At 40.4% G+C, this 24,707-nt stretch overlaps 1 protein-coding gene across 2 annotated transcripts in view; it reads left to right on the top strand.

The window, feature by feature from the left end:
- The window catches only part of ADAM19 (ADAM metallopeptidase domain 19), a 135,190-nt gene that overhangs the window by 107,626 nt on the left and 2,857 nt on the right, over positions 1-24,707 (top strand). The window contains exons 12-22 of one of the 2 annotated variants that reach the window (XM_056811523.1): positions 3,047-3,224; positions 4,681-4,770; positions 7,126-7,321; positions 7,974-8,082; positions 9,252-9,456; positions 10,553-10,630; positions 10,790-10,898; positions 11,115-11,256; positions 14,596-14,680; positions 15,107-15,331; positions 24,078-24,236. In XM_056811523.1, coding sequence (XP_056667501.1) covers positions 3,047-3,224; positions 4,681-4,770; positions 7,126-7,321; positions 7,974-8,082; positions 9,252-9,456; positions 10,553-10,630; positions 10,790-10,898; positions 11,115-11,256; positions 14,596-14,680; positions 15,107-15,331; positions 24,078-24,236 — 1,576 coding nt within the window. Of the gene's footprint in view, positions 1-3,046; positions 3,225-4,680; positions 4,771-7,125; positions 7,322-7,973; positions 8,083-9,251; positions 9,457-10,552; positions 10,631-10,789; positions 10,899-11,114; positions 11,257-14,595; positions 14,681-15,106; positions 15,332-24,077; positions 24,274-24,707 lie in introns of both variants that reach the window. The other variant, XM_056811524.1, reaches the window with a different exon arrangement.

The following is a 24,707-nucleotide window of genomic DNA, read 5'->3' as shown; positions in this document are numbered from 1 at the left end:
CTAGTTATTCCTATCCTCCATGCCTTTGCTAATGCTATTCCACAGCAGTAGGATATTTTCCTTTTCCATCTATGCTGGTTGAGTTCCTAGCCTTTAAATTAAAGCCCAGCTCAAATGCTATCTCCTCTAGCTAGGTGGTGCAATGGGTAGATCCCTGATATAAGTTTGAATTAGCTTCAGACACTTACTAGCTATCCTGTGCAAGTCACTTAACCTCTGTCATTTTCCTCAACTATAAAATGAAGATCATTAAAGCACCTACCTCTCAGGGTTGTTGTGAGGATCAAATGAGATGATATTTATAAAATACTTAACACAATGTCTGACACAGAGTAGGTTACTAACAAATGTTCACATCAGGTTGGCTAATATGATAGAAAAGGAAAATGACATGCTAACAGGGACATGGGAAAATTTGGACACTAATACATTGTTGGTGGAGTTGTGAACTTGTATAGCTATTCTGGAGAGCAATTTAGAAATATGCCTAAAAGGCTATAAAACTGCATATCTTTTGTTCCGTAATACCACTATTAAGTTTGCATTCCAAAGAAAAAAAGAAAAAAGACACTCATGTACAAAACTATTTATAGCAGCTCTTTTTGTGGTGGCAAAGAATTGGAAATTGAGGAGATGCCCATATTTGGCAATGACTGAACAAACTGTGGTATATTATTGTAATGGAACATTATTGTCTTATAAGAAAAGATGAGCAGCATGGTTTCAAAAAAAACCTGGAAGATTTCTATAAATTGATGCAAAGTGAAGGAATCAGAACTAGTACATTTTACACTAATTAGTAGTGAAATTGTACAATGACTGAGTGTGAATTATAATCAATTTAATGATCCAAGACAATTTCAAAGGACATTTGATGAAAATTACTACCCACCTCCAGAGAGATAACTGGTATAGTCTGAATACAGATTGAAGCATAATTTAGAAGCTTACTGTATTTTTTTCTGTTTTGCAACATGGCTATATTGGAACTATGAAGCTATGTTTTGCATGATTTCACATATATAATTGAAACCACATCTTGCCTTGCCTTAATAATGAGTGGGAGAGGGCTGATGGAAGGAAAAATTCCAACTTTGAAAAATGAATGTTAAAATTTTTTTTTTTAATTCTTGTTCCCTTCCCCTTTTCTAGGAAGCCTTTTTCTTTTTTTTTTAAACCCTTACCTTCCGTCTTGGAATCAATACTGTGTATTGGCAGAAGAGTGGTAATGGGGGTTAAGTGACTTGACCAGGGTCACACAGCTGAGAAGTGTATGAGGTCAGGTTTGAACCCAGGACCTCTGGGCCTAGCTCTCAATACACTGAACTACCCAGCTCCCCCCCCCCCCAAGCCTTTTCTGATCCCTCTTGTCTGTAAAAACTTGCTCCTTCAGACCTCACAAAAACCCTTTGTTTTAATATCTATCTCTAACATACTTACTATGTAATACTCAGTATTCTAGCTTCATGTGTTTATGTCTTTATCTTTATCCCCTTATTAAACTATCATAAACTGTCATAAAACATACATAAGACTAAAGCTTATGTAATAATAATAATAATTGTGCAAATTTATATAGAACTTGAAGATTTACAAGGTGTTTTATATACAGGATCTCATTTGATCTTAATAAAGACCCTATTAGATGGGTGTTATTATTACTCCCATTTTATTGATAACAAAATTGAGGCTTGGAGAAGTTCAATAAATAGCTCAGCGTGGCAGAGGTTATGAATGTCTATAGAATACAATTCAAATCCGATCTTCCTGACTCCATGTCCAATATCTATCTACTATGCTACATTCCTTCTCCCGTAAACTCTGAATGTCCTTCAGCACCAGAAAGGGGATTTTCTCATAGTAGGCACTTAATACATTTTTACTGAATTGGTGAATAAACTTTCTTGTAGGCTTGCTCATTAGTTCTAAGGGGAGAGAAGTCTAACTCCGTTGAGACAGATCAAAGATCTGTATCATCCATGCCACAAGAGTGATGCTGCTGTCTTTGATTTTCAAATACCAGCTCTGGTACCGCCTGAAGCAAAAAAATGAATTCGAGAACGCCCATGTTGTCCACACTCGGGAGCTGGATCAAGTGTGGCTCTGACTGCAGCGATTTGGAAACAGTATAGATCATAGTTGACACTCTGTGCCCATGTTGGGCAAGAATGGGCTCATTTTCCCCCAAGTTTGACAGAGCTTTCAGCCGATGTACTGAAGACCTTCCTCACCTTCTCATGATGTGGCAAAGAAAGCAACATAACACAGGGCTGTATAGATCATCTCTCAATCATCATATAAGAGGGTGGAGTCAAGATGGCAGCGTAGAGGCAGCGAAAGATAGGAAATACTCAACTCTTATGAGCATTGAAATTGACCCAAAGAGGGAAGAACAATCCAATCCATTGGGGCAGAGAATTGACTTGCGCCCTATAGGGAAGTAGAAGGGTAACAAATGGACTGGTGAGGAGGGAAGCAGTATAAGGGAGGGAGAAGGTGGGGGGTAGTTTAAAAGGATTGTAAAGAAAATAAGGGGGGGAATAAGAAGGGAAGGGGGTAGAAAGGGAAGTAAAATAAGGGTGGGAATTAGGGGGACTGATTAAAAAACAAAACATTGGTGTGGAAGGAAATAGTGAAAGAAGAAAAGGCAGGACCAGGAGTAGAAATCAAAATGCTGGGAAATACACAGCTAGTAATCATAACCCTGAATGTGAATGGAATGAACTCACCCATAAAACACAAGCAAATAACAGAATGGATTAGAATCCAAAACCCTACCACATGCTGTCTATAAGAAACACACATGAGGATACACATCAGGTCAAAGTAAGAGGATGGAGCCGTATCTATTGGGCATCAATCACCATAAAAGATGAAAGTCAAACCTGTGCCAGCACAAAGGATAAAAGGAGTTTGAAATATGGGCGCATGATTCTGGTAACCATCAGGCAGAGGGATTCATCCAAATAGACTTGTGTCCCGTCTCCACCATATTGCTATCTCAGCTGGTGGGCTCATTCCAGCTCTGTGTTCCGTTCTCTACCAGGCACCCCTTCCCCAAGGTATTCAATCGGTGCAACAGGAAGGAGCTGGACAGATACCTGCAGTCAGGAGGTGGCATGTGTCTTTCCAACATGCCAGATACCAGGACATTGTATGGTGGCCAGAGATGTGGAAATGGATACCTGGAAGATGGAGAAGAGTGTGACTGTGGTGAGGAGGAGGTAAGAACTTGGTGCTGGTGCTGGGGGAAGAGGGAGGGAATATGATCATAAGGGAAGAACTAAGGACTGTTGCGATGGGTTGAAGCTAATGCAGGAGGGGGGAGGGAGTGATAGGTGGCTCAGTGGATTAAAAGCCAGGCCTAGAGATGGGAGGTCCTGGGTTCAAATCTGATCTCAGATACTACCTAGTCCTGTGACCTTGGGCAAGTCACCATTGCCTAGCCCTTACCTCTCTTTTGCCTTAGAACCAATGCACAGTGTTGATTCTAGAATGGAAGGTAAAGGTTTAAAAATAAAAAGTTCAGAGGAGGAAACCCCCTCACCCCCAATGTGTTTGATTATTGATTGATCCCAAAAGTCTTGTAGAGAGGGGCTGGTATAGTAACAAGACTACTTCATTTGGAGATAACTAGACTGCCAAGTTCTTGGAATAATGGCTCCTCTAATCTTGGAAAAGTCTCTTCCCCAAACCTAACCCTTGGCCTCAATTTCCTCATCTATAAAATGGGAGACAGTCTAGTATAATAAATGGAACCTAAGAGTACTGAACTTGGCCTCATCAGGCCTGAGTTCAAATCTCTTCTCTCTTACTTAGTACTTGTGTGACCTTGGGCAAGTCACTTCATTCCTCCTCAACTTCAGTCTTTATCTGTGAAAAACTGGGCTGGATGACCTCTAATATCTCTCCAGATAAAAATCCTGTGAACCTAAAAATAGTGAATAATAGGTAAATAATCACTAATTTCAAAATAATCATAATTAGAGGGAGACTGGGTCATCTTTTCATAGCCAAACCCAGAGATTCTCTAGATAAGTCCTGCTCTAAATTTCCACCCTGCCTTTCCCTCACTGAACCCTTCAGTCTCCAGCATAATTGTAATACAGAAGCTGCGAATGCCAATGGGCAGTTTTATCAGTTTGCTCTGTATGTTTCATACATGAGAAGTTCATGACTTTTTAGTAAATTAGCCCCACTGAGGCTGGGGAGAAGAAGGAAGAAGTATCTTCCAATGGCGGCCCACCGCCTCACAGCATTTTAGAAATTGAAGGGACTGGTTCGGCTAAGGTTAGTTTTAGTAAGAAAATAAGTTTTTAATAAAAAATATTCTAAATTAATTAATTAAAGTTTTCCAAATTAAAAAAAAAATTAAGTTATCTCCTTTAAAAAAAAAAGAAAGGAAGTTTCTGGGACAGAACCCAGGAGACCAACCGAGGTGTGTTTAGGGGCTGCAACCACTGGCCCCTTGTTCTAATGGCCTCTTCCTGGGCACTTTTTGTGGGCCAGAGGAGTGGCTCTCAAGGGATTCTGAAGGGTGTGGACTTTTGGGGGTCTCTAGTGCATGGTTGGGGGTGGGGTGGGGACATGGAATAGAGGCAAATGGATTTGTGCCCCTCTCCACCCACACCCCCTCTTCCTATCAGCCCTATAAACACCTTGTGATTCTCTCTCCCCCAGGAATGCCACAATCCCTGCTGCAATGCTTCTAATTGTACTCTGAAACCAGGGGCAGAGTGTGCACATGGCTCCTGCTGTCACCAGTGCAAGGTGAGGAGACTGGGCGACCAGAGAGGGGTGAGGGTTACACGACTGGCTTCCCCTGGAGAAAGGAGAAGGCGTAGGAATGAGAGATGCTCTCTGCTGGAAGGGTCTGCTAATGAGAACTGAGTCTGTGGCTCTGTCTCTAGGTTAAGCTGATTTCGAGCCATCCCAGGGAAGGGGGCAGCTGGGTGGCTCAGGGGATTGAGAGCCAGGCCTAGCTAGAGACTGGAGATTCTGGGTTCAAATTTGGCCTCGGGCTCTTCCTAGCTGTGTGACCTTGGGCAAGTCATTTAAGCCCCTTACTACTTTTTTACCTTGGAACCAATACACAATATTGATCCCAAGATGGAAAGTAAAGGTTTAAAAAACTAAAAATCATCTCAGGGAACTGTGCTTCCTATTCTTTAAAGCTGCTGAAATGTCTGGGCTTAGCTTTCTTTGGGAGGCTAATGGAAGGCCTCCTGCATTATTCCAGAAGAAACTGGTTTACCTGCCCTAGCTGAGAACCCTGAGCAAGGTCCCCTAAGGAAGACAGATATGTAATGGGGCCAAGTGCAGACGGGAGCCTGAGACTTAGGAACATGGATTGCTAACAACCTATTGGCGAAGATCCTCATCTCCCTTAATACATCTCTGCTTTTTTCCCAAAGTTTGGCTGAGATTTTATTCATAAAGTTGGTTCCCCGCCAATAGCTCCCTGACTCACGTTGTCATCACCTGTCACGTTCAGGGCGCCAGTTTGGCAGCAGAATGGGCCTTGTCAAAATGGGTCTTGATTGATGGCATGTGCATCAGATACGGGAGGGGGGAGGAGAGGGAAGGACCACGAGTCTTGGAAGCCATGGAAAATTATTCTAAATCATCTAATTAAATAAAATTTGAAAAAAGTGGAGGGGGAAAAAAAGGAGGGGCCTTGTCCACTTTCTCCAGAGAAGAAAGTATACACTGCTGGTCGTTGGCTGGAAGGTTGAGGGGAAGGACATAGTTTGCTCTTGTTCTTTCCAAAGTAGCTCCTGAGGCTGCCTCAGGGATATGGCCTGAACAAAGCTGTGAGGCACAGACTGATGACAGAGGAGCAGAGAAGGGGAGAGACCGGGCTTCTCCACCTAATGCCCCTAGTGAATGGACTTTCTTTGGAATCCCAGTAGGGAGCAAGTTGAATTAGAGAGAGTGTGTGTCATCATTTCCACGGTGTAGTACTCAAGTCCTCGGTGCCTTACTTAGCATCTTGTCTTTATGTTTTTATTTTTATTTATTTATTTTTAATTGAATTGAACATTTTTATTTCATTAATTAATTTAGAATATTTTTACATGATTCATATTCTTTCCCTCCGCTTCTCCCCTCCCCCGGAGTTGATGCGCAATTTGTCTTTATCTTTTTAGAAGTTCTCCATAACAAATCTACCCAGTAAACTGAGGTCCTCCTCCTGAGCCTTTTACTATTGAATGGCTATGGATGCAACACTTGGGAGTATTTAGGAAGTCTTGTATTTGCATGACTTAACTGACCCACCTCCTTTTCTGGTGCTGTCCTTGGTGATACTGTGTCCCTCCTTTGCTCCTTGGGTCACCTACAGTTTTGATACTTCTGAGGTTAGGGGTTTCCAAACTTAATAACCCTATTAATAGCAATGCAATGATCCAGGGCAACCCCGAGGAACTTATGTGAAAGAACACTATCCATATCAAGAGAATGAACCTTGGAGGGGGCAGCTGGGTGGCTCAGTAGATGAAGAGCCAGGCCTAGGGACTGGAGAACCTAGGTTCAAATTTGCTGTCAGATACTTCCTAGCTGTGTGACCTTGGGCAAGTCACTTAACCCTCATGGCCTACCACTTGCTGCTCTTCTGCCTTGGAATCAATACATAGTATTGATTCTGAGATGGAAGGTAAGGGTTTAAAAAAATCTCCCCAACAATTGTGGAAATAGAAATGCAGAAGGAAAACACTATTTATCACTTGTTTATATGGGTATAGGATTGGGGTTTTTGGTTTTAAAAGACTACATTACAAAAATGAATTATCACTCACTAGGTATTGAGTGATAATATATGTATAACACAGCAGAATTTCTTGTCAGTTCCAGGAGGGGAGGGAAGAGAGGAAGGAGAGAACATAAATCATGTAACCGTGGAAAAATATTAAAAAATAAAGAAATGAAATTATCTTTTAAAAATAAAAGATTTCAAATTTTAAAAAAGAACAATAGACCTGACACATCAGCAAGAGAATATTGGGATTAAAAATGAAAAATAAGAAAATTCTATAGAAACATAAAATAGATGATGATCACAGGGCCTTTGGGAGGTTAAATGAAGATAACTCACTTACGATTTATCCCTTCTTTCCTATGACTCAGCTGCTAGCTCCAGGTACTCTGTGCCGTGAGCAATCCCGGCAGTGTGACCTCCCGGAGTTCTGTACTGGCAAGTCACCTCACTGTCCTACCAACTTCTACCAGATGGATGGCACCCCATGTGAAGGTGGGCAGGCATACTGTTACAATGGCATGTGCCTGACCTATCAGGAGCAGTGCCAGCAACTCTGGGGTCCTGGTAAGACACACACTTTCCTTCCCAGAAGCCCTCATCTCAATCTGACTCTTCTCTAATTGCCATGGATAACATCACGCCTTACTGCTAAGAGAACCTCACAACTCATTTGTATGGTGTCTTCAGATTTAGGAAACTCCTTTCCTCACAGCAGCTTGGATGGTAGATAATACCTAAGATCTGGAAGAAGTTTTAGATAAGTCTAAATATATGTCAAAAATGAAAAATAACAAAATAAAGCATGAGTTCTGGCAGAAGTGAGATGGCCAACTGGATAGTGTTGGGCTTGGAATCTGGAAGAACTGAATTCAAATATGACCTCAGACACTACTAGCTGTGTGATCCGAAGCAAGTCACGTAACCTCTGACTTGTTTCAGTTTCCTCATCTGCAAAACAGGGACAAAAATTGCAGCAACCTAGAGTTGTTGTGGGGAGCAAATGAGATCTTGGTAAAACACTTTGTAAATTCTTGAAGTGATATATCAATGCTGGCTATTATTATTTTGAGAGTAGTAGAGAAGGAGAGAACAGAACATAAAGGGGATTCTGAGAACCTGCCAGGACAAACTCACTGATGGAATACTTTTGCAGGAGATTTGTTCCACGTTCTCTGGATGGACACTGCTTGACAAATGTGTTTTGTTCTCTCCCCAGGAGCTCGCCCGGCCCCTGATCTCTGCTTTGAGAAGGTGAATGTAGCAGGAGATACTTTTGGGAACTGTGGGAAGAACATGAATGGAGAACACAAGAAGTGTGCCATGAGGTGATGATTGTAAGAGAAGCCATTTGGGAAGAGTAGTGGCAAAAAGTTCCAATCACTATATCCAGGCTAACCCTGGTTCTAGGGAAGCTCTATAAGCTCCAGGCTGACCATAGCCCCTCCTGGCTACCTGCTTCTGCTATAGTTCCTGCTTGCAGTTTCAGTACATGGTGATAGAAGCAGATGAATCTTTCTTTCTTTCTTTCTTTCTTTCTTTCTTTCTTTCTTTCTTTCTTTCTTTCTTTCTTTCTTTCTTTCTTTCTTTCTTTCTTTCTTTCTTTCTTTCTTTTTTCTCTCTTTCTCTCTTTCTCTCTTTCTCTCTTTCTCTCTTTCTCTCTTTCTCTCTTTCTCTCTTTCTCTCTTTCTCTCTTTCTCTCTTTCTCTCTTTCTCTCTTTCTCTCTTTCTCTCTTTCTTTCTCTCTCTCTCTCTCTTTCTCTCTCTTTCTCTCTCTCTCTCTTTCTCTCTCTTTCTCTCTCTCTCTCTCTCTCTCTCTCTCTCTCTCTCTCTCTCTCTCTCTCTCTCTCTCTCTCTCTCTCTCTCTCTCTCTCTCTCTTTCTCTCTCTCCCCCTCCCTCCCTCCCTTTCTTTTCTCACTTACCTTCTGCCTTAGAATCAATACTGTATATTGGTTCCAAGGCAGAAGAGACGTAAGGGCTAGGCAATGGCTATGAAGTGTCTGAGGCCAGATTTGAACCTAGGACCTCCCATCTACTGTGCTATCCAGATGCCCCTATGAATCTCTTTTCTTGATTGGAAAAGCACACAAACTTACAAAGCTGTGTTATCAGTCACCCTAGCCTTTCTTCTTCCCATGAAGGGGGAGTTGGCCTCTGCCAATTCTTCTGCCCCATTCTATATTATCCATTGATACCACCATAGGGGTATTGGGGAGGAAATCCACTGCTGGGGCACCTATGTCTATTGAAATCTGGAGAAAGAGGAAGCAGTGTTGGATCTAGGGCTAGTGATTTCAGGAACTAAGATGGTATTGCTTTGCCTTTGTAATGTATAGACTCTTTAAAGAGAAGGTTGCTTTACCAAACTCATCAATGGGGATCTTTTGGATAGGGCCAACCTTATGAATGATGGTCAGAGAGAAAGGCTGCTTTGTGGCTAACCCATACCTCTTCTACTCCCTGAGTTCCATCTCCATTTTTCTTTTTTGATTTTAGAGATGCCAAGTGTGGGAAAATCCAGTGTCAGAGTTCAGAGGCCAGGCCCCTGGAGTCCAATGCAGTGCCCATTGATACAACCATCACCATGAATGGGAAACAGATTCGCTGCCGGGGCACCCATGTGTACCGAGGTCCAGAGGAAGAGGGAGACATGCTGGATCCAGGGCTAGTGATGACTGGAACCAAGTGTGGCTATAACCATGTAAGTATTCTTGCCTTGCCTTGCCTCGCCTTGCAACAGTGGAAAATGGACTTGAGAAAGTCTGTCATAGGAGGAAGAGTATCGGGGACAAGGTGGATCAGTAGGAAGAAAATAATCCTATAAATTACCCCAATCCCCAAGTTCAAGGTCTCCCATTGGAAACTTAAAGGAGATGGAGGGATTAGACTTAATCTACTTGACCTCAGAAGGAAGAGCTGAGGACCAATGAATGGAAATTATAACAAGAAAAAATTTCACCTTGATATGGGGAAGAACTTCCTAGCAATTAGAGCTGTCCCCCAGTGGAAAAGGGTGATGAATTCCATATTACCCATTACCATGAAGGCTAAGGTAATGATTAAGTAGAGGATAGCTGAGCTCTCATCCGTTGGCTTCTTTCTTGGTGACTCTTTATGACCCCATTTGTCATTGTATTGGCAAAGTTACCAGAGTGTTTTGCCATTTCCTTCTCTAGCTCATTTTATAAATATGGGGACCTAGGCAAGCAGAATTAAGTGACTTGCCAGGGGTCCCACTGCTGAGACCAAATTTGAATTCAGAAAATAAGTCTTCCTGAGTCTAGACCCTGCACTCTTGTCTACTGGAGCACCTCGCTGCCTGTATCTGTCTCCTAGTACACTCAGAGCGTAATACTCAAAAGTGGGACAAGCTGTAAGGGTCCACACCTAGATAGATGCCTTTTCCCTCTCTCCTTCTCTCTCCTTCGTGTTGTATGTCCCTTCATCTCATGCACATAATACCCAAACCACATCCTCTTCTCTCCCACATGTACTTCCCTCCTTGAAGACCACAATACAGACACCCAGGGGGAGAATCTTGTAGTACCGCATGCCAAGCCAGGTTCACCAGGGTCATCTATTATAGCCTGGAGGATGACTAATGATTGCTTATAGCCGCAAGGACACTGTGCCTTCTGAGCTTGGCTGTCTGCCTTCTTGGGCAACTTGAAAATGGAGAGATAGGATCTCAGACAGGAAACACTGGCTTCAATTTTAAGTCTTGGAAAAGCCAAGATTCAGAAGCCAAGGTACCTGATTCCCTGTTTATGGATGACTTAGCTTCTTTCTTTCCATAGATTTGCTTCGAGGGACAATGCAGGAATACCTCATTTTTTGAAACTGAAGGTTGTGGGAAGAAATGCCACGGCCATGGGGTAGGTCTTGGCAGACATCCTGTCCTCCATCTGTTTCCAGAAGTGGGTGGTGGTGGTGGTGAGGTGGTTCTCTGTGGGAGGCTATGGTTCTCTTCTGAAGTATGGGGCTGAGAGTCTGGCTGATGGCAGGCTCTCATGCTTTCTGTCTTCCCACTGCAGGTCTGTAACAATAAACAGAATTGTCATTGCTTCCAAGGGTGGGCCCCACCTTTCTGCAATACTGTGGGCCATGGAGGCAGCATCGACAGTGGGCCTATGCCCCCCCAGAGTGAGTCAGATACCCTCATCTTTGTTATTGCCGGTATTCTACAGCAATGAATGGAGCAAGTGGGAGAGGATGAGTAGAGGACCTTGGGGGTAGCTTATAGCACAAATGAGAGCTATGATCTCTTATATTTCTTAGAAACTTCTTGAGTTTAAATGATCCTTACATTTGCATAGTGAGCATTTTTTCCAGCTTGTTTCTTTATGATCTTTCTGGCAGATGTTGGCCCTGTGGTAGCTGGAGTGTTGACCGCCATTTTGTTGTTGGGTATCATCCTACTGGTGTTCTATTATTGCAAAAGGCGCAGACTGGGCCCCCTGAAGCCCTCTGCTCTCCCTTCCAAGTGGAGGCAACAGTTCAGGTGAGATGAGTGTCTTGACTTCTCTACTTACACAGCCACTATCTAATTTAGATTTTGACCACCACTTTTCTGGACAGTTGTAATTCCCTTCTAGCAGGCTTCCATGCCTTGAGTCTCTCTAATGATAAGTCCTTTAGATGTCTGACATTGTGGCTGGATTGTTTGGGGTTATTTAGCCTCCTTTGGATTTTGGAGGTTAGAGATGATATCTTTCTGGGTAAAGGACTAGCACTAGCAGTAGCGTAGGCCAGGTAGAGCTTTAATGAACAATTCTTCTGGTACCTGGAGCTGACAGCATAGAACAAACCTTGAGAGGACATAAAATGTTCTCTTAGATCACCACTCCACAAAGACATCTTGGCATGTTGCATTGCCATACCAAGCCAGCTTCACCCACATCATCTTGTATGATCTAGGAAATCATTAGTTAGTGCTGATAGTTGTTGGGCATACTATAGTTCCCATGTCAGACTCCCCCTGGGGTTCTCAACCCTAAAATAAGGAAACTTCACCTCAGAGGGGTATAGTAGTTCTGACTCAAGCCTTTTCTCTATATTATTTTACTTGGTGATCTTATCAACTTCTGAGAATTTAATTACCATCTCTATACTGATAATTCTCAAATCTATCCTGTCTCAACCACTCTGCTATCTTCCAACCTTGATTTTCCAATTGTCTTATAGACATCTCGAATTAGATGTCCAGTAGACATTGTAAACTCAACATGTCTGAAACTGAACTCATTATTGTATCCCCTAAATCTTCCTCTCCCCATCTCTCAGCCTTACCTTCCCTATTACTGGGGAGGGCATCACCATCTTCCCAATCCCTCAGACCTACAATCTAGGCATCATCCTGGATTTCTCACTATCTCTCACCTCCCAATATCTAATGTGTTGCCAACACTAGACGATTTAATCTCTCCAATAGGCCTCCTCTGTTGGTGGATCAACTTGTCTCAAATCTTTCCCTTTTCCAATCTATCTTACATTCAACCACTAAAGTAATTTTCCTAAAGTGTAGGTTTGACCATGTCACTCCTCTACTTAATAAGTTCCAGTGGCCCTCAGTTTCTCCAGGATCAAATACAAAATGCTCTGTTTGGTGTTAAAATCCCTGCATAATTTAGCCTCCTGCTACCTTTCCAGCCTTCTTATACTTTACTCCCTAGCATGTATGCTTTGATCCAGCGACAGTGACCTCCTGGCTCTCCCAAGAACAAAATGTTCCATCCTTCAATGCCAGGACCTTTCTCTGGCTGTCCCCCATTTCTGGAATATTCTCCTTTCTTAATTTCTGACTACTGACTTCCCTGGTTTCCTTTTAAGTCCTAAATCCCACATTCTATAGGAAATCTTCTCTAACTCCATACATTCAAAAAGGTTTCCTCTCTGTGAATTATTTCCTATTTATCCTGCTATACTTTCTCTCTCTCTCTCTCTCTCTCTCTCTCTGTCTCTCTCTGTCTCTCTCTCTGTCTCTCTCTGTCTCTCTGTCTCTCTGTCTCTCCCTCTCTCTCTCTCTCTCTCTCTCCTCTCTCTCTCCTCTCTCTCTTCTCTCTCTCTTCTCTCTCCTCTCTCTCTCTCTCTCTCTCTCTCTCTCTCTCTCTCTCTCTCTCTCTCTCTCTCTCTCTCTTGTGTTTGCTCATTGTCTCCCTCATTAGATTGTAAGTTTCTTGAAGAGAGGGACTATCTCTTGCTTTTTTCTTTTGTATCCCCAGTGCTTAGCACATGCCTGGCATCTAGTAGGTGCTTAATAAATGTTTGTTGATTGATTAATAGCTATAGTTATAAGTCTTTGCACAACCAAGTGTTCATAAATTTAATCTTAGGCAAGGTCAAGGATGAAGGGGAAAAGAAGAGGGACCCTGAGAAGGGAGACAGAGACATAAGGATCCTGTTCCCTGTGGGCATTGACTTGAGAGCATCATAAAGTTGTTGGTGGAGAGGGGGACCAGTAGGTAAGGGACAAAGGTCTTTCCCAGGTCCATGCTGGTGAAGAATTCATCTGGGATGTAGCTGTCTGCTCCCTACACTAACTTATGGTTGGGAAGGAAGCAACTATCTGTTATCTTTTTATTTTAACTAGTACTTTTTTGCTAATTAGGTACTAGGTTCAATTATTTTTGCTTGTAGAATAAATACAAGGGTCATCAACAGTTTCTAAATTTCAATGCCCTGGAAGTAAATTAACTATTTGATCCATAAATATTATTAAGCACCTTACTATGCACCAGGCCTTTGTGATAGAAAACAATAGCAACAAAATAAAACAATCCTTACTTTACAGGAGAATAAAATGTACAGTTAAATATGAAATGCTCACTCTAGAGAAAACATGTAAATAGATCACTATAGGTAGAATAAATACAAAATATACACAAAGCCATTCAATACAACATATTTAAAGAAAGAAATCAGTAAAGTTTGAGGTGTCTAGTTAAAGATGTTGTGTAGATTAGAAGGTGATAATTGAACTATGCCTTGAAAATCAAATGAGAGGACAGCTGGGTAGCTTGGTGGATTGAGAGTCAAACCTAGAGAAGGGAGGTCCTAGGTTCAAATCTGGCCTCAGACATTTCCCAGCTGTGTGACCCTGGGCAAGTCACTCAACCCCAATTGCCTAGCTCTTACTGCTCTTCTGGCTTGGAACCAATATATAGTATTGATTCCAAGATGGAAGGTGAGGGTTTTAAAAAGGAAAAATAAGAGAGATTTCTCTAAGGCTGAGCTGAGGAGGGAGTGTGCTCCAAGTCAAGGGGACAGAGAAAAAAAAAGGAACAGAGATGAGCAAAGCCTCATCTCCCCATCCTCTGGGGTCAGGACATGAGACATTCTATTTTGGCTTAGGTTAGCCTATTTCATTTTTTTACACTCCAGTCATTTCCCCCTCTCATTTATTTTATCCCATATAACCAAAACCAACAACAGCTCTTGCAGAATCATCTGATGCAGAGGCTTTGACTGACAAATTAAATTAAATTTTGTACCCATGGGCCTAAGTGCTTTCTACTTGAACCATCCTTGAGGGAAGAAAAATACTGCTGGGAAGATGGAAGTCCCAAAGCAATTTTGGATGCTTTCAGTTTTCAGAGAGCCAAGCCTCTATTTCATCCTGAGGCCAGATTATGGAGAGAGGGATGGAGGGTGGTGGGGTAGGTGTGAGGAACCATACAGAGGGGAACAGAAGCTCCTTCCTTTTGTTCAGGATAGAAAGGGGCATTGGGGAGGGAGAAATCTGGACACACTGATAGCAACTTGGAATCTGAAGCATCTGACAGCTTGCCTCTGACAGCACCTGTGGTGGTTATGTGCTTCCAATCTTCTCTCTTGTTTCCAGTTGCCCCTTCAAGGTGACTCAAAATGACGGCACTGGTCATGCCAACCCGACTTTCAAGTTACAGACACCCCAGGGAAAGAGAAAGGTAAGTCTAGCATACGCTTGGAAACCTGCATCTTCTTATTTCTGTACCTTCCCACAGTCCCCTATGTTGCACATACATGGAATTGCCCTTTGGTTTTCTCCAGAGTTCTGAGGCCAGATTTGAACCCAGGTCTGCTTTTCACACGGGCACAGATCTATCTGTAAACACATTTTACTGAATTGGTCTGAAAATTATGCCTAGTTATAACATTCTTGTAAAAGAAGACAAGAATTTATCTAAGTGGTTCTATGAAATCTGGAAATTCTAGATTTAGGAGAATCCTCCAGAATTCATCTTGCTCATTCTCCTAGCTCTGATCATCTATCTCAATGGGATTTAGAGAAGGGCAACAAAGATGCAGGCCCTTTAGGTACAGGGAGGGTCCAGACAGCTGATCAGTGTTTTGTGTTTTTGCCCCATATGCAGGTTACCAACACACCTGAAGTTCCACGCAAGCCATCACAACCTCCTCCCCGACCTCCTCCAGACTATATGCATGGCAGCTCTCCCCCTCCCCCTCTCTCAATACACCTCAATAGGGATATCAGGAACTCTCCAGGAGCCAGCACCCAAGTGGAAAGAAAAGAATCTGTGAGACGGCCTCCCCCAAGCCGGCCAGTGCCTCCAGCTCCCAATTATGTCGCCACCCAGGTAAGAGTTTGCCCATCTCCTAGCATGAGAGCTAGAAAGGGTCCTTAGAGACCACCCAGAGCAACCTTCTAATTTCATAGATGAGCATCCTAAGACTTGGAAAGCACAAGTGACTTGTCAAAGTCCCACAGCTAGTTAAATGTGGGATTCAGCAGAGATGTTAAACAGAGAGTATCAATGAAGTATATCCCAGCAGCTCCCTGTCCCATCACCACCAACTGCAAAGGATTTAGAACCAGGGAGAACTTATTAATTAAAAAAAGTTCCTGTTTTATCAGAATGTGCTAAAGATGCTCTATAATGAGAGGACTGTCTGCTGAGGAAGATCAGGAAGAGATACCAAGGTTTCTTTTCTTTTTTTCCCTTTTTTAAAAGGAACCCTTACTTTCCATCATAGAAACAGTGTTATATAATGCTTATATATACATACATATGTGTGTGTGTATGTATTTATATGTATATATATATATATATATATATATATATAAGTCAAGACTTAAGTGGGTTTGGGGGAGGTAGGGTCAAGGTTATTATTGAGCCAACTAAGAGGGTTTAGTGCTGATTTTGAAGGGTTTTTTTTCTTGATGATACTTCCCTATATCCATTTGCTAAAAATGGAGAGAAGAAAGGGAAACAGAAGAGAGAAGGAAAAGGAAGAGAGGAAGGGGAAAAGATGAAAAAAAGGAAGATAAAAAGTTAAGAAAGGGAAGAGGAAAGACAACATTAGAAAAAGAAGAATAGAGGAGAGAGACAGTGAGAAAGGAATGGAGAAAGCAGAGAGAAGGCAAAATGGGAGAAAAGAAGACAAAGGAAGAAGCAGAAAAAAAGGAGGGAGAGAAATACAGAAAGAAGGCGAAAGAAAAAGAAGGAAAAAAAGAGAAACTGAAGAGAGTGGAGAGAGAAATTGTCAGTCTATTCTTTCCTAGAAAGCTGCTCAATCATTTTGTGAGGAAGAAAGAACCAGGCTCACCCCACATTACCCACTGGCCTGAGGTCAAGGGGATGGAAGAGAAAGGCAGAGCAGAAGGAATTCAGAGGGACAGCTATATCTCTGGAGGATGGGAAGAAACAAGCAACCAACTTTAGTTGCCAGCCCCCACTTCCCAGTTAAGAAGGCTCCTGGCAGGAAGAAGAAGCAAACAAAACCAGGAAGGGACCACGGATCAGTGTCAAGTAAATATCCCTAGTGCCCAAGCACAGAGATTGTTTCCCCTCACATCAGGAGTGTTTACTGCGACTGAGACATTGAGCACAGCTGGGCTAGATGTCCTTGGGCATGCTTCCAGGCAAGATGGTGGAGTGAGAAATTATGAGGAAGCCTCATATTCCTCACATTCCCTTAAAAAACAACAAGAGAAACACTAAAGACAAAAGAAAAATAACTAGAAAACCACACATGATCATAAAAATTTACCACAAAAAAAAAGAAGGACCAGCACAATAAAAACACAATACCACAAAACACCATAGACCATCTGAAACAGATTAAGATCTAAGAAGCAAAAGAAACAATGCAAGATATCCTGACATCCTTCAATGGAGAAATGCCATATTTAAATAATTTAAAAAGAGGAGTTTCCATGTCAAGAGAATCACTAGAGCAAACAAAAAAAAAAAACTTGTAGAAATTTTTATATGCGAGGAACTAATGCTAGAATGAAAAGATCCCTTTAAAAATTAGGAGGAAATCACTCGATAGCAAAAATGAATAATATGGAAATAGGTATCAAGTGGCAACATTTGTACAACCCAGTGGAATTGCTTATTGGCTCTGGGAGGGGGAGGGAAAGAAAATGAATTATGGAAACATGGAAAAATATTTAAGAATAAATAGATAAAAATTAGGAGGATATGGGGCAGCTAGGTGGCTCAGTGGATAGAGTGTCTGGCTTGGAGGCAGGAATACTGTGTTCAAATTTGGCCTCAGATATTTCCAACTGTGTGACCCTAGGCAAGTCACTTAACCCCAATTGCTTAGTCCTTACTGCCTTTTTTGTCTTAGAATTGATACTTGATAGTGATTCTCAGTCAGAAAGTAACAGTTTTAATTTTAAGAAATAAAGAGGATATTATTTTTAAAATGAGTAAAATGGAGAACCTAAGAGAAAAATCTGAAAAAGATTATTGTAGAAGCAGTCAAAAATAAATTTACAAAGTGGGGAAAAGAGTCACAGACACGTATGCACAAAGTAGAAAAACAATCTAAGAGAATTAACATATTGAGAAAATGGAAAAGTAATCAAAGATATATGGGAGATCAGAGGATCAGTCAGGGCCCACTAATGTCAGGGATTACGAACATCTCAGCCAATCTGAAAACAAAAATGAAAATGGAAAAGAACATTAAAACTCTATTCCAGGAAATTATTCAAGAAAGATTTCCAGAATTATGAAAATAAATAACAATAGGCAAATGTAAAGAATCTATTGGCCCCTACTTGGAAAAAAACTTGAGTCAACTTTCCTAGAGACAGTATAAATTCCCGCATTAAAACAACAAGGAATGAATCCAATTTGAGCTGTAATAAGACAGAAAGAACATACTAAGAACATTAATTACGACAGCAGATTTCACCATAAAGAATGAGCAGACAAATTGGAATATAACACGTTAGTATGTAGAATGTAACAAATTAGTATTTTTATTGACAATAATTGACAGGCATGTAGCACTTTAGGAGGCAACAGCTAAGTGGCTCAGTAGATAAAGCACTGGAATCATTAAATTCGTTGTTGTGCAGTCATGTCAGTTGTGTTTGACTTTTCAAAGTTCTGTGAATCATTCTGTCCATGAGGTTTTCCTGGCAAAGGTAGTGGAGTGATTTATAATTTTTTTTTTCTCTCTAGTAGATTAAGGCAAACAGAGGTTATGTGACTTGCTCAGGGTCACATAGGTAGTAACCTATCTGAGTCTGGCCTAGCACTCTAACCATTGATCATCTAGCTGCCCTGGAATCAGGAAGACAAGTTCAAATCCAGCCTCAAACACTTACTAACTGTGTGACCCTGGGCAAGTCACTTAATTTCTATTTGTCTGAATCCACTGGAGGATGAAATGGCAAATCACTCTGGCATCTTTGCCAGGAAAACCTCCTGGACAATATGGTCCATGGGGTCATGAAGAGTCAGACACGACTGAATGATTCAACAACAAATGTAGCACTTTTTAAGTTTGCAAAGTACTTTCCATAGAGTACTATGGAATTTGAATTTCACCTCAACCCATGAATTAGGTACTCTTAGAATTATACCAATTTTATAGATGAGGAAAGTGTAGGTTAGAAAGTTTAAAAACTTGCTCATGCTCCCACTACTAGTGTCAGAAATGGGATTTGAAAGCAGGTCTTCCCGGCTCTAAGTCTGGCACTATCCACTGTCCCATATACATGGGCTAGAAAGTTGGAATTATCTGTCCAGTCAAGCTTAATGTACTGTTACTAGGAAAGAGAGACAAATAATAAACTTTTGGATTTTGAGCAATCCACAGAACTATATGGATTTCAAACACATTGTTATAAAGGCAGTCAGGTAGTTGAACCATAGAATTAAATACTTACTACTTCTTACCTCAAGACAAACTATTTCATAAATAATGATGAAAACCTTTGGAAAATTATACTAAATTAAAATTCAAAACATTCAATAAACTAAAGAAAAGAGAAAAAGGGAAGGTGGAAAATAAATATATATTATTTTCCCCTGAAGGCTAGTAAATAAACAACAACAAAAAAATAGATCACCTGCCAAGTAAGAAAGAAGAAATAGGTAAAAAAAAGCAGACATTCTATAAGCTACATTTATAGATTATAGTTCTACAAAGTTAATAATAAACAACAATGGTATAATTAAAAGATAAAAGTCATTTTGCTTATGGCTAAATAATATGCAAGGGAAGGATGAAATTGTAAAAACAATAGATTTTATCTTGGGTAGAGACCACAAAGTACTATATATAAAAATCCTGGGGATATAACCAAAGCAGAACCCAAAAGAAAACATCATAGTGCTGAATGTCCATATTCAATAAGTAGAGAAACCTGGCTAGAGGAGTCTGCACTTAAAAAAAAAATAAGCAAAACAATGCTCTAACAGGAAATAGAAAGGGAACTAACCAAATTAAGAACTGAAATCAACATAATTGAAAACAATTAAACAATTTAAATGACAAATAAAACCAACAACAAATTGACAAAGATGGAATAAATCAATTAAAAAGGGAAAAAAGACCAGTTGTAATTTCCAAAGTTAGAAATGAGAAAACAGAGATTACAAAGCCAAGATTAATGACAATGAACAGAGCTGGCAACACAAACAACCAAAACTATCTTCAGCAAAGTAGAGAATCTAAATTATTCAACCATAGAAGAAGAAATCAACAAATTGTTAAGGAGCTATCCTCACCCCAAAGACTGTTGTTGAATGGACACATAAGTGAATTCATCTAAGCACTTAAAAATTTCTTTTCCTACATAGAGATTGTTTAAACATAAAGAAAGTTGGCACACTATCAAATTCCATACATGAGGAAAATATGATTTCGTTCTATGGATAGAGTAAAAGTGATGCTGAACAGAGAAATTATATCACATCACAGTATCACTGAAATAGCACAAGTTGGTATCACTGCAAAAAATAAAATAAAATAATTTTCATTTCTATATATCTTAAACAAAAATAAAGAACTACTCTGGAAAATGTCGTTAGTAAGGATAACAAATTGTGTCAAATATTTACCCTATCATTATATAGAATTATGTAGAGAAAACTTCAAAATGATTTTGATGGAAATTGAGGAAGGAAATAAACAAAAATGTTATACCCTCCTCATGGTTAAGTTGAATAAATATTCCCCAAAGTGTCTATTCTTCCCAAATTAATTTATAGATTTAATGCAATTCTGATGCCTATACCAGTAGATTATATCACAAGATTCAATAAAGTCATGAACAATTAAAATTGGAATGGAAAAACCACTGGGAAAAATGGAGAAGTCAATGAGTAAAAATATAAAAAAGAAAAGAAAAAGAGCAGGTGAAAGGAACCCCATCCTTCAAGATGGAAATAAAAAAAAATTTAAGCCAATAATTATAAAAATGGTATCATCCTGGGGGAAAACAAAGGAAAATTGTTAATGGAACAAAGCAGAAAACCCAGGAATAGACCATTAATGTATATAAGTGATTTGTTTCATAAACTAATTACTAAAAATCTCTAGGAAATGGAATTTTTATTCAATAAAAAGTCACTTGGGGAAATATATTAACTGATTGGTAAAAAAAATGAGCTTAGAGCTATATCTTATTTGAGCTCTTCAATACATTTCATTTTGATAAATGCCATATATATAAAAGAAAGAAGCAGTGGAGGGCAGTTACTATTGGGACAATGCAAGGGCTTGGTTTAAATGAATTTAGGAAGCGACCAGGAAGTATCCAGTTACTACTCCATGCCTACCTGAGTGACAACTCCACTCTAAAGAGAAAGTGTTTGTGAGTTATGATGCTAACATCTTAATGTGGATTCATTCATCGAACCCAGATTATGTGATTATAAACTCCTTGATTGTTAGAGCTAGAAGGAACCTTAGAGGCCATCAGTACTTGTTTCATTGATGAGAGAGCTGAGTCCCAGGAAAGTTGTGACTCTCCAAAAGCCACACAGATAGTAAGTGGCCGAGATCAGTCTCAGTTTGTTGATATACCTTCTCTCCTGATAAACTTAACATATGGACCAACTTGTTGGTCCACCTTTATAAGTCTTCTCCTTCTACCCCAGTCATAACTGCTCGTTACATTGAAGTGATGCTGCTGCTGCTGATACCCTTCAGGTTTGTCTAGTGCTTTTTTCACCATCTTTGTCTAGATATCAAAAAGCTGAAACTGAGTCTGATAGTTCAAGTCAGATCAGCAGAACTAGACTGGGTCTAATTTCACAGCCTCAGCCTTACTTGTTTCCCAGTATGTGGATATGCTGTGTACAGGGTCAATACACTTCAAAACATAAAACTGAACGAATATTTATTAAGTACATGTGTACGGTGCATTATTTTAGGCACTGAGGTGGGGGGTGAGAAAAAGAAAGTATAGATAAAACACAACTCCTGCCCTCAAGGAATTTATAATCAAGAAATGCAAGGCATGACATAGATTAATATAAATGCTTAGAAAGCCTACTTGTCTCCCATCCCCAACACACCAAAAAGAGGACCTTCTTTATACAAGAAAAGGAGAATTGAGATGAATTGTGCAGATGGCATCACTAGGCTGTGCCATATGTTTTGAAGCTTCTAGGAGACTTTCCCAGTATTCTTTTGATTGTCTTATCCATCTCTCAGCACTATTTTCTCTTACTACCAAGAATGGTCTCCATTTTTCACCAGACTACCTATATAATCTGGCAGAAGTGCCCACTCCTCTCTGTGGCAGGAAGATCATACAGTGGGAAAGACAAGTGAAAAAACTAACCCCTTCCCTGTGTTTGGCAATAACTGGATTTGCTCTCAAAGCCCAGTCTTGTAGGCTTCCAAAGTTCTGTACTACCATTACTCCTTAGTAAAATTCCCCAAGTTTAACATTTCCCTAAGATTTTCATATTCACTTTTTCCTTTGAACCTCATAGTGACCTCTTTAGGCAGGCAAAAAAAAAATTATGGTCCCCATTTTATAGCTAAGGAAATTGAGATCTACAGGGGTTAAATCACCTAATGTGAGTTTAGTAGCCAAGTTTTTAGCTTTTATGGATTTCAGTGTCAATGAGTACTTAGTCAAAAAACATTTACATGTTTTCTAAAGCTAAGTGGCTACTCTCTGCAGAATGCTTGGTGCTTGGGAAGTTATGAAGGACTTGGAAGATCTTTGAAGGCCAAACTAAGAATCTTGAAGATCTAGTACTGTATTTTTTGCAGTGAATATAGGGCACTGAGTGTTCAGTGAGCCTCTATTCAACATTTCTAGTCTCCTGACCCTTCTTCTCCTCATAGACACTATGCTTAGAGGAAATTTGGTAGACTGATTGATTGATTTCCATGGAATTCTTTATATCCTGGCATACCAAGATCCCCTTGTCTCCTTGCCTCTCTGATCCCTGACTCTATGCAGATAGGCAGTTCCTTTTCTAGAGCTGTGCAGTAAGTTGAATGTGGCTCTTAATGCGGCCAAGTGGCCAAGAGTTGAGGAAGGCCTTTTGACCTGCCTCACTCTGTTCTTTGTCATGATCAGTTCTCTCCTCATAGCCAGAGGGGGAGCAGAGAGGCCAAACACTAAGATTTTGATGGAGATTCCTTCCTGCTAATGCTTCCCCTGAGACATTAATTTTGCAGCTGTCAGTGGAGTTTTTCCAATGACTGTCTGACATCTGCACACAGCTGTTCATTTCTTCATTCCTTAGGAACATTTTCATTCCTATTTTGCTGATCAGTCAAGGGATTTTATGAAATAAATTAGATAAAACTCCTTTCATTTGCAAGAGCCACCTACCCATCCTTTCACTGGAGTTCAATAATCCATATAAACCAGTTTATATTATCTAAGGTCCAATGACTGACATTGTAAATTTTTCAGGTCCTGAGATTATCCTCAGATTTTTCCACTATCCCTTAGCATCTCCTCTGAGGATGGACAAAAGGAAAAAAAAACCAGGAATTAAAAACTTAAATCTGTCAAATTGGTTCCTTTGGTTTAAAAAAAGATCAGATTATAAACTTCATGACGGCAGGGAGTGTGCCTTGTCTTTCAAGTGTTGAATTTAGCAGATGCTCAGGAAATGTTGAATGAAAGAAAGGTTGACAAGGTCAAGCCAGTAGAGTATTTCATTGACTTGTGAGGCAGCTTCCATTTCTTACATTTGATGGGTATCCTTGAGAGATTTCAGTTGTGATATCAAGAATGGAAGAGAAAGTTGAAAAAAAAATCTGAATCAAGATCGAAATATGGCATTTGAAAGCTCTGTTTCTCTCTAAAACTCTCATTCTACACCCACTACCATTCTTTTTCTCTCCCTTACTCATTGAGGCAGTGTGGACTGATGGGAAGAATAAAGGACTTGATTCAGGAGGCTTGGGTTGTAGGAGGAGCTCTGCCCCTAAAAAAAAAAAAGCTATGAAATTTTAAGTAGATCATTTAACTCCTTTATCCCTCAGTCTTCTCGAGTGTCAAATATCTGCCCTAACTATTTCATATGGATTTCCAATAGGATTTTTGTAAGATTGCCTCTGTGAACAGATTTAAAAAAACCTTTAAACTGCTATATTAATATGTACTGGTATCATCATTAAGCAAGCAAGGAAGCATCATCATTAGCTAGCAGGACACCTCTCAGCCTCCCTGACTATGTCACATAAAATTCTATTTCTGATGATTTAACCCAATATATATATAACCTTAGTCACTTGACTTCTCTGAACCTCTTGCTTTTCTCATCTGTAAAATGGGTGGTAACAGAAGGGAGAACTACTGATGGTCTATAAAATCCTTTCCAATTTAAAATTCTGTGGATTCTCTAACCTGTTCAGTGGAGTCATATTAGGAATCTATTTCATTTCTCTGAAAATGAAAGTATTGAACCAGATCATCTCCAAGGGCCCTTCTGGCTCTAACTTCAATGAACTGAATGAATCTTTATTCTCCATAGTACTTCTTTTACCCCATCCCAATGGGCTGGTAACCCTAAGGACACTAGTTGCATTATCTGGTCTCCGATGTTATCCTTTCTGTTTAGTTAAGCTGAAGTCTTTTTACTTTCTCTTTAGGACTTCTCCAGACCCCGTCCACCTCAGAAAGCTCTGCCTGCTAACCCTGTGCCAGGTCGCAAGACACTTCCAAAGAATAGCAGCTCCTCTACTCTATTGTCACCTGCTGCTGGAAGCAGCCCGCGGCATCTTCGGCCACTAGTGGCTCCAGCTCCCAAGGTGTGTCTCCCAAGGAAGCATTTAGAATAGGAACAAGGTACACATTGCCTCTAATTGCCCCTGGGGTCCAGAAGAGATGAGTGTAGTTCTTTGGGGGTAAAAGACCAGACTCTTCTGTTGCCTTGTGCTATCAATATTCCAAATGAAGTATTTGGACAGCTCTTTTGTGATTGGAGTGTTGCTATATTATCTGTTCTGGGATGGAGATGGGGGAGATGATGAAGTCAGCTGATTTACCCAGCTTTCATTTGACACAAAAGGTTGATAGATCCATGGGCATATATGAAACCATGGGTCTCCAGGGGGTTTGAACCCATAGTTAAGTTGTTAGGTTGTGGGGAAGTGATTTATTGATATCTTGGTTCAGTGGGGAGAAGGAGGGAGACCATGGAAAATAGAGGCAGTAAGAATTCTTCTTTTAGAGTTTTTAAAGACCTGAATTTGACTCCTAATTGCTGCTTGCTAGCTCTG

The sequence above is a fragment of the Monodelphis domestica genome, chromosome 1 (assembly GCF_027887165.1).
Source record: "Monodelphis domestica isolate mMonDom1 chromosome 1, mMonDom1.pri, whole genome shotgun sequence".
Classification (NCBI taxonomy): domain Eukaryota; kingdom Metazoa; phylum Chordata; class Mammalia; order Didelphimorphia; family Didelphidae; genus Monodelphis; species Monodelphis domestica.
Note: the sequence above shows the minus strand (reverse complement) of the source record. Positions and strands in the feature narration are given on the sequence as shown.